The 13,958-nt window shown below is 52.1% G+C and overlaps 1 protein-coding gene across 1 annotated transcript in view; it reads right to left on the bottom strand.

Moving 5' to 3' along the window:
- LOC133360117 (centriolin-like) overlaps positions 1 to 13,958 on the bottom strand; it is a 50,667-nt gene that overhangs the window by 21,971 nt on the left and 14,738 nt on the right. Inside the window, exons 8-11 of the mRNA XM_061578703.1 lie at positions 10,104 to 10,223; positions 9,243 to 9,504; positions 8,495 to 8,604; positions 6,904 to 7,101 (exon numbers count right to left, since the gene is read on the bottom strand). Coding sequence (XP_061434687.1) covers positions 6,904 to 7,101; positions 8,495 to 8,604; positions 9,243 to 9,504; positions 10,104 to 10,223 — 690 coding nt within the window. The remainder of the gene's footprint in view (positions 1 to 6,903; positions 7,102 to 8,494; positions 8,605 to 9,242; positions 9,505 to 10,103; positions 10,224 to 13,958) is intronic.

Genomic DNA, 13,958 nt, shown 5'->3' with positions numbered 1-13,958 from the left:
CACCACACTCACCACACCACACTGACCACACTCACCACACCACACTCGCCACACTCACCACACCACACTCACCACACCACACTGACCACACTCACCACACCACACTGACCACACTCACCACACCACACTCACCACACCACACTGACCACACTCACCACACCACACTGACCACACTCACCACACCACACTGACCACACTCACCACACCACACTCACCACACCACACTCACCACACCACACTGACCACACTCACCACACCACACTCACCACACCACACTGACCACACTCACCACACCACACTCACCACACCACACTCACCACACCACACTCACCACACTCACCACACCATACTAAACACGCACCACACTACACATACACCACACTCCACACTAAACATGCACCACATTACATATACCCCACACTACACATACACCACGTGCTAAACACGCACCTACACTACACACACACCACACTATTACACACCACAATAGACGTACACCACACTCCACACTAAACACGGACCACACTACTACACACCACACTGTACTACACACCACACTGTACTACACACCACAATACACATACACCACACTACACTACACACCACACTCTACTACACACCACACTCCACACTAAACACGCACCACACTGTACTACACACCACACTGTACCACACACCACACTACACATACACCACACCAAACACACACTACACTACACACCACACTACACACTACACACCACACCACACACCACACTACACACTACACACCACACTACACACCACACACCACACTACACTACACACTACACCACACTACACACTACACTACACACCACACACACTACACACACACTACACACTACACACTACACCACACACCACACTACACTACACACCACACTACACTATACACTACACACCACACTACACACCACACTAACACTACACACCACACTAACACACACACACTACACACTACACTACACACTACACACCACACTACACACTACACTACACACCACACTACACTACACACTACACTACCACACCACACTACACACCACACTACACACTACACACCACACTACACACCACACTACACACTACACACCACACTACACACCACACTACACACCACACTACACACCACACTACACACCACACTACACACTACACACCACCACACCACACTACACACCACACTACACACTACACACCCACACTACACACCACACTACACACTACACACCACACTACACACCACACTACACACCACACTACACACCACACTACACACCACACTACACACCACACTACACACCACACTACACACCACACTACACTACACTACACACCACACTACCACTACACACCACACTACACACACCACACTAACCCCACCCTACACACTACACTACACCTAACACCACACTACACCACACTACACACCACACTACACACCACACTACACTACACACCACACTACACACTACACTACACACCACACTACACACTACACACCACACTACACACCACACTACACACCACACTACACACTACACACCACACTACACACCCCACTACACCCACACTGCACACCACACTACACTACACACCACCTACACACTACACTACACACCACACTACACACTACACCCCACACTACACCACCACACTACACACCACACTACACCCACACTACACTACACCCACTACACACTACACACCACCTACACACCACACTACACACCACACTACACACTACACACCACACTACACACTACACACCACACTACACACCACACTACACACTACACAACTACACACTACACACCACACTACACACTACACTACACACTACACTACACAACAACACACCACACTACACACTACACTACACACTACACACCACACTACACACCACACTACACACTACACACTACACACCACACTACACACTACACTACACACCACACACTACACACCACACCACACCACACACCACACCACACTACACACTACACACTACACACCACACTACACACCACACTACACACCACACTACACACTACACTACACTACACACCACACTACACACCACACACCACACTACACTACACACTACACTACACACTACACACCACACTACACACCACACTACACACCACACTACACTACACACCACACTATACACTACACTATACACCACACTACACACCACACTACACACCACACCACACTACACACCACACTACACACCACACTACACTACACACCACACTACACACCACACTATACACTACACTATACACTACACTACACACCACACTACACACCACACTACACACCACACTACACACTACACACTACACTACACACCACCCTACACTACACACCACACTACACACCACACTACATACCGCACTACACTACACACCACACCACACTACACACTACACACCACACTACACACCACACACCACACTACACACCACACTACACACCACACCACACTACACACTACACACCACACTACACACCACACTACACACCACACTACACACCACACTACACACCACACCACACACTACACACCACACACTACACTACACACTACACACCACACTACACACCACAATACACATACACCACACTAGACACTAAACACGCACCACACTATACTACACACCACACTACACATACACCACACTAGACACTACACACCACACTACACTACACATACACTACACCAAACACACACTACACATACACCACACTAGACACTAAACACCACACTACACTACACATACACCACACTACACACCAAACACGCACTACACTACACATACACCACACCACACATACACCACACCAAACACACACCACACTACACATCGGCCTGTGTGTCTCAATAGACAATTCTTTTGCACTTCACGAGGTCACCTGTAGGTTTTGCAGGCGCCGAGAATGACTTCGTAGCCCAATCCTTGAGTGGCAATCCTTGCCACAGCAATTGCAAGTGAATGCGGTGGCAGCACCAGTTGATTTGTCGTTACGTCTCTCTCTTGGTTTGCTAAGCGGTGTGTCTTTTCTCCTCGCCTCTCCTGAGTAGGCCTGTTTTCACAGCCTGCTGCCAGATCAGTCGGTCACCAGGCAGTTTTCTCCCAGTCCCCTGGGTTGATGTTACAGCTCTTAATCTAAGTTGTCTTGTGGTTGGTGTTGTTGTTGTTGTTTGACTTGCATCCCGCTGGGATTTTTGCACGCAGCGTTGGTGTACGGTGATTTTTTTTCCTGCAATATTTTGCTGTCTTTTCTTGGATTTTATGTTTGCACTTAGTCACATATTCACTTTAAGATGTTTTTTGTTCATGTTTTTGTTTTTTGTTTGTTGCGGTTGCACCCGATTCAAGAGCCAAATGGCTCACAGGGCTACACCTAATATATGAACTTGAAATGAACTTGAACTCTTCATGTCCCGTTTGCAGACATCTTTGAAGCACAGGTCTGGACGACCAGTGTCCCGTGTGCCTGATGCCAGCTCGCCGTACACGGCACCCTTGAGTATTCTGCCATCGTGCATGCAGCGCACGTGTCCAAGCCATCTCAGGCGCCTATGACTGAGTAGCAGAGGTCGCAAACGGGTTTTGATTCATCTTCTTGGTTCTTTCGGTAAAGTCACGTAGAAGGGAAGTAATAAAATAATAAAAATAAAACATGATAAAATAATTCTCACGACGTTTCGGCCACAACACAAGCAGCCGTCCTCAGGTGAAGACCAGGTCTGTCGAGGTGTTTCATTCAGACGCTGTCGCCTCGACAGACCTGGTCTCCACCTGAGGACGGCTGCTTGTGTTGTGGCCGAAACGTCGTGAGAATTATTTTATCATGTTTTATTTTTATTATTTTATTACTTCCCTTCTAAGTGACTTTGCCGAAAGAACCAAGAAGATGAATCCCTGCAGTCACGAAAGCTTTAAATCGGGTTTTGATTCCTTACCCGTACCCGGCTGCACCAGGGTCGCAAACGAGTACCCGTACCCGGCCGGGTACGGGTACCCGTTCCCTACCCGTACCCTACCCGAAATGAGTGACAAACGGTGACTCACCAGTGACTCACGGCCTACCCGTACTCGTACCCGGCCGCACCAGGGTCGCAAACGGCTACCCGGCCGGGTACGGGTAGCCGGGTATCGGGTAGGGTACGGGTATCGGGTACCCGGTTGCGACCTCTGCTGAGTAGAGAGTACATGTTGGGAATGTTGGCCAAGTTCAGGACTTGAGGTGTTGGGAATGCGATCTCGCCATCTGAGACCGAGGCTGCGCCTGAGATAGCGGAGGTGGAATGTGTTTAGTCGATGTCCTTGATGGGCGCATGTTGTCCAGGACTCAGACCCATAGAGGAGCGTGCTAAGGACACAGGCACGGTACATCATCTGTACACTCTTTTGGTCGCTGTAGACGCCTTCCCAATGCGCTTGTCAATCTCCGTGATAAGAGACAAATTGCAGGTGATGGTGGAACCCAAGTAGGTGAAGTCCTGAACGGATTCCAGTGTGTAGCTACCAATGTTTATAGAAGGGAGGTCTCTTACATCCTGGCCCATGACATTGGCCTTTTTCAGACTGATTGTCAGGCCAAAGTTGTTGCACGCATTGGCAAGGTGGTCGATGAGTGTCCGCAAGACCTTGTTCTGTGTGAGCTGTCAGCGCGGCGTCATCAGCGAATAGGAGTTCTCTGGTGAGGACTTTGCGAGCTTTGGTTTTGGATCTGAGATGGGCAAGGTTGAAGAGTTTGCCATCAGATCTCGTATGGAGAAAGATTCCCTCTTCTGCTGTCCCAAAGGCATGTGTGAGCATAAGTGAGAAAAAGATGCCAAACAGTGTTTGGCACTAAAGTTGCACCACACTGCACAACACACCATACTACGCATACACCACACTACAGACTCACCACAAAACTACACACAGCATAATAGAGATCAGACACTTCCTCCCCCATCAGTGCAGCCGCGCACAACCTCAGCCACTCACAGCACACAGATCCCACACACACCACACATATCACGCACTTTATACACACCACACATCACACACTTTATACACACCACACACACACACTACGAACACGATAACACACACCACACACATCACACACTTTATACACACCACACATCACACACTTTATACACACCACACACACACACTACAAACACGATAACACACACCACACACATCACACACTTTATACACACCACACATCACACACTTTATACACACCACACACACACACTACGAACACGATACAGATAACACCACACGATAACACACCACACACATCACACACTTTATACACACCACACACACACTACAAACACGATAACACACACCACACACATCACATACTTTATACACACCACACACACACACTACAAACACGATAACACACATCACACACTTTATACACACCACACATTACACACACATCACACCACAAAGATCATAGACATCACAATAACACAAACACTAAACACGCCACATACAATAGAATCACACACATCATCCACCACAGATATCACATACACATTACACACCCGCACCACACTCACAATAACAACACACAATACCAAATGCATCACACATACCTTACACGTAAACTCACACAAAGCCTCTTTTCCCCACACAGAACCCCAAATGACTGCCTCTTTTTCCCTCTCCCGTAGACACCGACTCACCAAGAGAGAGATATATTACTGACCGGCTATTTATCTCTCACTCCCTCATACAGAGACCCTTTGACTCACATAAAGACCCACAGACGCACACAGAGCCCTACGACTGCGCCTCGTTCCTGTGCGGCGTCACATGAGACACGGTCACATGCACAAGCCGCTTTACAGATCCACGTTGTATTGGAATCGTCTTGATTCATTACCGGCAGTTGAGCCAGGCTCAGTCACCGCTACTGAGATGCTCATTGAGCCCAACGTGGCGTCACGAGTGTCAACCCAGAACAACAACAACAACGGTGACCCGGGCAGAACTCGCAACACACAGCACGAGCACTGGGCCGTACACACGCGCACGCCCCGTGTGCCACTGTGTGCCACTAGAAGACGAGTGCCCCTTAGCGCCGCGCGTCTCTACGTGTGTGTGCCATGTGCGTGCCACTCATGTGCACGCACCCGTCCTCCGAGCACGTGTGTGCGTGTGCGTGTGCCATGTGCGTGCCATGTGCATGCCACTCTATGTGCCAATCCTCCCCCTGCGTCTCTGCGTGTGCGTGCCACATGCGTGCCACTCACGTGCCCATGCCCGTCCTCCCCGCACGTCTCTGCGTGTGCATGTCCCATGTGCGTGCCATGTGCATGTACATGGCACGCCCATAGACTCAACACTGCCCACTCTATGAGCCAATCCTCCCCCTGCGTCAGTTTAACATGTGTGAGACTTTCGCGACCAATATTATTCATAATCAACGTTTTTGGGTTTAGATCGCGTTATTTATAAATGTGTCGTAACCCTCCACCACCCGACACGGCCAATCGGTAAAAAAGTGTCACGTTGACAAAAGACAAAATAGTTCGCTGCTTTAGCCCCAGCGGTGTGTTGAAGCGTGAAACCACTACATTTACAATTTGAGTAGCACGACGTTTCGCTGGTAATTGCATCCAGCAGTTGACGCGTGAAACCACAACATTTACAGTTTGAGTAGTGCGACGTTTCGCTGGTAATTGCATCCAGCAGTTGACGCGTGAAACCACAACATTTACAATTTGAGTAGTGCGACGTTTCGCTGGTAATTGCATCCAGCAGTTGACGCGTGAAACCACAACATTTACAATTTGAGTAGTGCGACGTTTCGCTGGTAATTGCATCCAGCGTCATCGCGCGTGCCACTCACGTGCCGGCGCCCGTCCTCCCCGCGCTCCTCCGCGATCTCCCTCCGGAGCTGCGCCGCTTGCGCTCCCCGCCGCCCCAGCTCCGTGCGCTGCGCCTCCAGGCGTCGCTCCAGCTCCTCGGCCTCCACGCGCAGCCGCCCCAGCAGCTCCAGCTTGCGCGCCAGCGCACGGCGCAGGGACTCGCGGTGCTGTTCCAGCGCCTTCACCACCGCCGCAGCAACGCGCCGCACGTGCGCGCAACAGTGAGCGTGCGTACGCAACCGGCGAGTGCTACACAATGGACCGTCGGCGTTCGCAACATTCTGTCTCTCTGTCCCTGCTTCTGCCTGTGCCCAATCCCTTTTGTGGTGCTTCTCCCAACTTGCACCCCTCCACTGCAATCAACTCCCCCTCTACATTGAGCACTGTCGATAGACTCAACACTGCACCAAAGACTCAACACTGCACCATAGACTCAACACAGCCCATAGACTCAACACTACCCATAGACTCAACACTGCCCATAGACTCAACACTGCCCAGAGACTCAACACTGGCCATAGACTCAACACTGCCCATAGACTCAACACCACCCATGGACTCAACACTGCCCATATACTCAACACTACCCATAGACTCAACACTGCCCATAGACTCAACACTGCCCATAGACTCAACACTCCCATAGACTCAACACTGCCCATAGACTCAACACTGCCCATAGACTCAACACTACCCATAGACTCAACACTGCCCATAGACTCAACACTGCCCATAGACTCAACACTACCCATAGACTCAACACTGCCCATAGACTCAACACTGCCCATAGACTCAACACTGCCCATAGACTCAACACTGCCCATAGACTCAACACTGCCCATAGACTCAACACTACCCATAGACTCAACACTACCCATAGACTCAACACTGCCCATAGACTCAACACTGCCCATAGACTCAACACTACCCATAGACTCAACACTGCCCATAGACTCAACACTGCCCATAGACTCAACACTACCCATAGACTCAACACTGCCCATAGACTCAACACTGCCCCCGTACATGAAGCAGTCCCACTCCTTAACCCCCTTCCATTCCTCTCTTAAAGTCTCACCTCTCCCCTATTGCCCATTCTCAGAGACTCAGAGCGATACACAGAGACACAAGGTTAGAGTCAGGGTAAGGGGTAGGCTCTGGGCTAGAGTCCGGGGTAGGCTCTGGCTCTTGGCTAGAGTCCGGGGTAGGCTCTGGCTCTGGGCTAGAGTCCGGGCTAGGCTCTGGCTCTGGGTTAGAGTCTGGGGTAGGCTCTGGCTCTGGGCTAGAGTCCGGGCTAGGCTCTGGCTCTGGGTTAGAGTCTGGGGTAGGCTCTGGCTCTGGGCTAGAGTCCGGGCTAGGCTCTGGCTCTGGGTTAGAGTCTGGGGTAGGCTCTGGCTCTGGGCTAGAGTCCGGGCTAGGCTCTGGCTCTGGGTTAAAGTCTGGGGTAGGCTCTGGGTTAGGGGCTAGAGTCAGGGTTAGGGGTAGGCTCTGGCTCTGGGTTAGAGTCAGGGGTAGGCTCTGGGCTAGAGTCAGGGTCCGGGCTAGGCTCTGGCTCTGGGCTGTGCCTCTCACCTTGCCCTGGGCGGCCGCGTCCTCCAGCCGCTGCAGCTCCTGTGCAGCGGCCAGGTTCCTGCGCTCGGCAGCCTCCACCTCCTGCAGCAGCTCGGCCAGACGGCGCTCGGCTGCACACGGCACAAAGACAAAGGCCTCCCGTGTAGCCTTATCGGAATGCAGGGACAAGTGCTGTTAGTAACGAGTAGCACCTATGAAGACCGGCGTGGCACGCAAGGGGGTGGGTGGCCAGCACCACGACCGGCGCCTTCGTTTCCCCAGCGGCGATTGTTACTACACAACGCTCCTGCCCCCCCCCCTCTCCTGGGCCCCCCCCCCCGCTGCGCTCTGTCTCCCCCGCAGAGGTCGCAACCGGGTACCCAATACCCGTACCCTACCCGATACCCGGCTACCCGTACCCAGCCGGGTACGGGTTCGGGTACCCGTTTGCGACCCTGGTGCGGCCGGGTATGGGTAGACCGTGAGTCACTGGTGAGTAACTGTCACTCATTTCCCAACGTCTTGTCTCTTCTCACAATTCAAGTTCCTAGAATCAACCCACCCGCGCCTGCAACATGGCTTCATCCCAGAAGTCGCAATCGGGTACCCGATACCCGTACCCTACCCGGCCGGGTACGGGTAGGGTACGGGTACGGCCGGGTACGGGTACGGGTACCCGTTTGCGACCCTGGTGCGGCCGGGTACGGGTAGACGGGTAAGGAATCAAAACACGTTTGCGACCTCTGCTCCCCCGTGACCGCCGCCGTACCTTCGGCCAGCGCGAGCCGCTTGAGCGCGAGCTGCTGATCGACGGCGTCCGTGATGTCCCCGCCGGTGCCTGGCGCTGGGGACGCGGTGGCGGCGCCGTCGCTCTGCACGGAGCCGAGTGCCGCGTGGCGCGCAGGGGACAGCCGCACGCGGCTCTCTCCCGCGAACTCGTTCCGCTTGTAGCGCGCCTTGCCGATGTACGGGCTCTCGCCGGGCGCCAGCTGCTGCGGCGACTCGTCGTCGTCGTCGTCGTCCCCGCCGGCCTGCGGGCAAGAGCGCACGCACACGCCATCACGCACGCACACGCACGCACGACCGGTCACACGCACACACACGCACATGCACGTGAACATGCACGTGTTCATGCAGATTAACGTGTGCACACGTGCATACGTGCGCATGCAAGTTTTGCGCACTAGAATACATGCGTGCTCACGAGTGGGGACGACATGGAGTGGCATGTGTCCAAGGCTGTGTGAGTGAGTGTGAGTGATTGAGAGTAAGCGCTTGAGAGTAAGCGAGTGAGAGTGAGCGAGAGTGAGCGAGTGAGTGAGAGTGAGCGAGTGAGTGTGAGTGAGCGAGTGAGAGTAAGCAAGTGAGAGTGAGCGAGCGAGCGAGTGAGTGAGTGAGAGCGAGTGAGAGTGAGCGATTGAGAGTAAGCGAGTGAGAGTGAGCGATTGAGAGTGAGCGAGTGAGCGAGTGAGCGAGTGAGAGCGAGCGAGCGAGTGAGAGCGAGCGAGTGAGAGTGAGCGATTGAGAGTGAGCGAGTGAGCGAGTGAGAGCGAATGAGCGAGTGAGAGTGAGCGAGTGAGAGTGAGCGATTGCGAGTGAGCGAGTGAGCGAGTGTGCGTGGGGGTGTTACGTGGGGCGGCGCGTGTCCCAGGGAGTCGAACTTGGCATCTATCTTGTAGAAGGCGAGCTCCTGCTCCAGCTCGTACTGCTTCTGGCACGCGTGCGTCAGCTCCAACATCTTCTGCTTCAGCTGCAGCCGCACGCGGGTCACGGGTCACAGGTCACGGGTTAGACACGCACGGGTCACAGGTCATGGGGTCACAGCCGGGCACGGGTAACGGGCAAGGGATAATGGGAAGGGGTCACGATTGACAGGTTAGAGGCTAGGCGGTCAGATGTTGGGCGTTAAGAGCCAGGCATGTGAGAGGGTTAGAGGTTAGGGGTTAATGGGAAGGGGTAAGGATTCTAGATTTGAAGCTTTCGTGACTGCAAGGATTCATACTCTTAGTTCTTTCGGTAAAGTCACGTAGGTAAAAAAAATGAAATTAAAATTAATAAAAATAAAACACTAAAATCACGACGTTTCGGAGGCAACACAAGTCTCCGTCATCAGGTGGGACCGTCACAGCCAGATTTGCTGCATCAAGTGAGGCAGGGATTCAAGATGCAAGTTCTTAAATACAAATCTGGCTGTGACGGTCCCACCTGATGACGGAGACTTGTGTTGCCTCCGAAACGTCGTGATTTTAGTGTTTTATTTTTTATTAATTTTAATTTCATTTTTTACCTACGTGACTTTACCGAAAGAACTAAGAGTTGTATAAGGGGTAAGGAGTTTGGAGTCAGGGGTCGAGGTGAGGGGTTTCGAAGAGTTCGGGGTTACGGGGTCAATGTAAAGAGTCAGGGGTCGAGGTGAGGGGTTTCGAAGAGTTCGGGGTTACGGGGTCAATGGAAAGCTGAAATGAGCTAGGAGTGGAGGGTTACGGTGTTTGGGGTTGGGGGTTGAGGTCAAAGGTTCTGGGTTAAAGGTCACATTGTCAGGCTAAGTCTACGGTGGAGGCCAGGGCATCTGCATGAGTCAACCGACGAGGAGAGGGAATGGGCACTGAATGAAGGAAGTAAGAACAGAACGACCCAAACGCCAACGAAGGAATCACAACTGCAGCCAGATGGCACAGAGCACCTCGTGCGGAGTGACGCTCACCTGCTCCCTGCCAGGGTTAGGGTTACAGCTGGGGTAGGGTGAAGGTAAGTCAGGGTTACAGGTAGGGTAGGGTTACAGGTAGGGTAGGGTTACAGGTAGGGTAGGGTTACAGGTAGGGTAGGGTTACAGGTAGGGTAGGGTTACAGGTAGGGTAGGGTTACAGGTAGGGTAGGGTTACAGGTAGGGTTACAGGTAGGGTAGGGTTACAGGTAGGGTAGGGTTACAGGTAGGTCAGGGTTACAGGTAGGGTAGGGTTACAGCTGGGGTAGGGTGAAGGTAGGGTAGGGTTACAGGTAGGGTAGGGTTACAGGTAGGTCAGGGTTACAGGTAGGGTAGGGTTACAGGTAGGGTAGGGTTACAGGTAGGTCAGGGTTTAAAGGTAGGGTAGGGTTACAGGTAGGGTAGGGTGAAGGTAGGTCAGGGTTACAGGTAGGGTAGGGTTACAGGTAGGGTAGGGTTACAGGTAGGGTAGGGTGAAGGTAGGTCAGGGTTACAGGTAGGGTAGGGTTACAGGTAGGGTAGGGTTACAGGTAGGGTAGGGTTACAGGTAGGTCAGGGTTACAGGTAGGGTAGGGTTACAGGTAGGGTAGGGTTACAGGTAGGTCAGGGTTACAGGTAGGGTAGGGTTACAGGTAGGGTAGGGTTACAGGTAGGTCAGGGTTACAGGTAGGGTAGGTTACAGGTAGGGTAGGGTTACAGGTAGGGTAGGGTTACAGGTAGGGTAGGGTTACAGGTAGGGTAGGGTTACAGGTAGGGTAGGGTTACAGGTAGGGTAGGGTTACAGGTAGGGTAGGGTTACAGGTAGGGTAGGGTTACAGGTAGGGTAGGGTTACAGGTAGGGTAGGGTTACAGGTAGGGTAGGGTTACAGGTAGGGTAGGGTTACAGGTAGGTCAGGGTTACAGGTAGGGTAGGGTTACAGCTGGGGTAGGGTGAAGGTAGGGTAGGGTTACAGGTAGGGTAGGGTTACAGGTAGGTCAGGGTTACAGGTAGGGTAGGGTTACAGGTAGGGTAGGGTTACAGGTAGGTCAGGGTTAAAGGTAGGGTAGGGTTACAGGTAGGGTAGGGTGAAGGTAGGTCAGGGTTACAGGTAGGGTAGGGTTACAGGTAGGGTAGGGTTACAGGTAGGGTAGGGTGAAGGTAGGTCAGGGTTACAGGTAGGGTAGGGTTACAGGTAGGGTAGGGTTACAGGTAGGTCAGGGTTACAGGTAGGGTAGGGTTACAGGTAGGGTAGGGTTACAGGTAGGTCAGGGTTACAGGTAGGGTAGAGTTACAGGTAGGGTAGGGTTACAGGTAGGTCAGGGTTACAGGTAGGGTAGGGTTACAGGTAGGGTAGGGTTACAGGTAGGGTAGGGTTACAGGTAGGTCAGGGTTACAGGTAGGGTAGGGTTACAGGTAGGGTAGGGTTACAGGTAGGGTAGGGTTACAGGTAGGGTAGGGTTACAGGTAGGGTAGGGTTACAGGTAGGGTAGGGTGAAGGTAGGTCAGGGTTACAGGTAGGGTAGGGTTACAGGTAGGGTTGGGTTACAGGTAGGGTAGGGTTACAGGTAGGTCAGGGTTAAAGGTAGGGTAGGGTTACAGGTAGGGTAGGGTTACAGGTAGGGTAGGGTTACAGGTAGGGTAGGGTTACAGGTAGGGTAGGGTTACAGGTAGGGTAGGGTTACAGGTAGGGTTGGGTTACAGGTAGGGTAGGGTTACAGGTAGGGTAGGGTTACAGGTAGGGTAGGGTTACAGGTAGGGTAGGGTTACAGGTAGGGTAGGGTTACAGGTAGGTCAGGGTTACAGGTAGGGTAGGGTGAAGGTAGGTCAGGGTTACAGGTAGGTCAGGGTTACAGGTAGGTCAGGGTTACAGGTAGGGTAGGGTGAAGGTAGGGTAGGGTTACAGGTAGGTCAGGGTTACAGGTAGGGTTGGGTTACAGGTAGGGTAGAGTTACAGGTAGAGTTGGGTTACAGGTAGGGTAGAGTTACAGGTAGAGTTGGGTTACAGGTAGGGTAGGGTTACAGGTAGGGTTGGGTTACAGGTAGGGTAGAGTTACAGGTAGAGTTGGGTTATAGGTAGGGTAGGGTGAAGGTAGGTCAGGGTTACAGGTAGGGTAGGGTTACAGGTAGGGTACGGTTAAGGGTAGATCAGGGTTAGAGGTAGGGTAGGGTTACAGGTAGGATTAGGTGACAATTAGGGTTAGGCCAAAGTTAACAGCAGGATTAGGTTACAATAATGATTCCAGTGAGGTCAGAGTGAGGTGTTAGCGTGATATGAGGGTGAAGCTAGGGGTTAGGACGAGGTTACGGTATGTTAATATTAGGCTAAGAGAAGACTTTTCAATGAGATTAGGGTAAGGTTGGGGTGAGGTTAGATGAAGTATGTGGTAACGTTACGATGAGGTCAGGGTGAGATTAGGATCAAGACTTTGATGGTGAGGTCAGGGTAGGGTCAGTGTGACCATAAGGTTGAGGTTAGAAGGTTGGCTCGGCTTAGGGTTTGGGTGAGGCGAGGAGTTCGGGTGAGGTTAGGGGTTTAAAAAATTAACCCGTAAAAAAACGTTTTTCACTATAAATCCTTTATATGCGTGGCGGCTAGAGTCCTCTCGTCCTCTGGCTTGAGATAGCTGCCACCTATGGGTCAGATGATTGTCTGCCACCATTAAGCAATTGGTAATTAAATAAATAAATATAATTCCTAAAAAGTGTAAAATTTTGGAAAAAAATGTTCACGAAAATACATTGTCACGCACAACGAGTCTGTGTGCAAAATGTCAGCTCGATTGGATCACGGTAAGTGGGTT

This window comes from Lethenteron reissneri, chromosome 67 (genome assembly GCF_015708825.2).
Source record: "Lethenteron reissneri isolate LAM-NWPU_2019-01 chromosome 67, ASM1570882v1, whole genome shotgun sequence".
In the NCBI taxonomy this organism is placed as follows: Eukaryota; Metazoa; Chordata; class Hyperoartia; order Petromyzontiformes; family Petromyzontidae; genus Lethenteron; species Lethenteron reissneri.
This window is presented reverse-complemented; position numbering and strand designations above follow the sequence as displayed.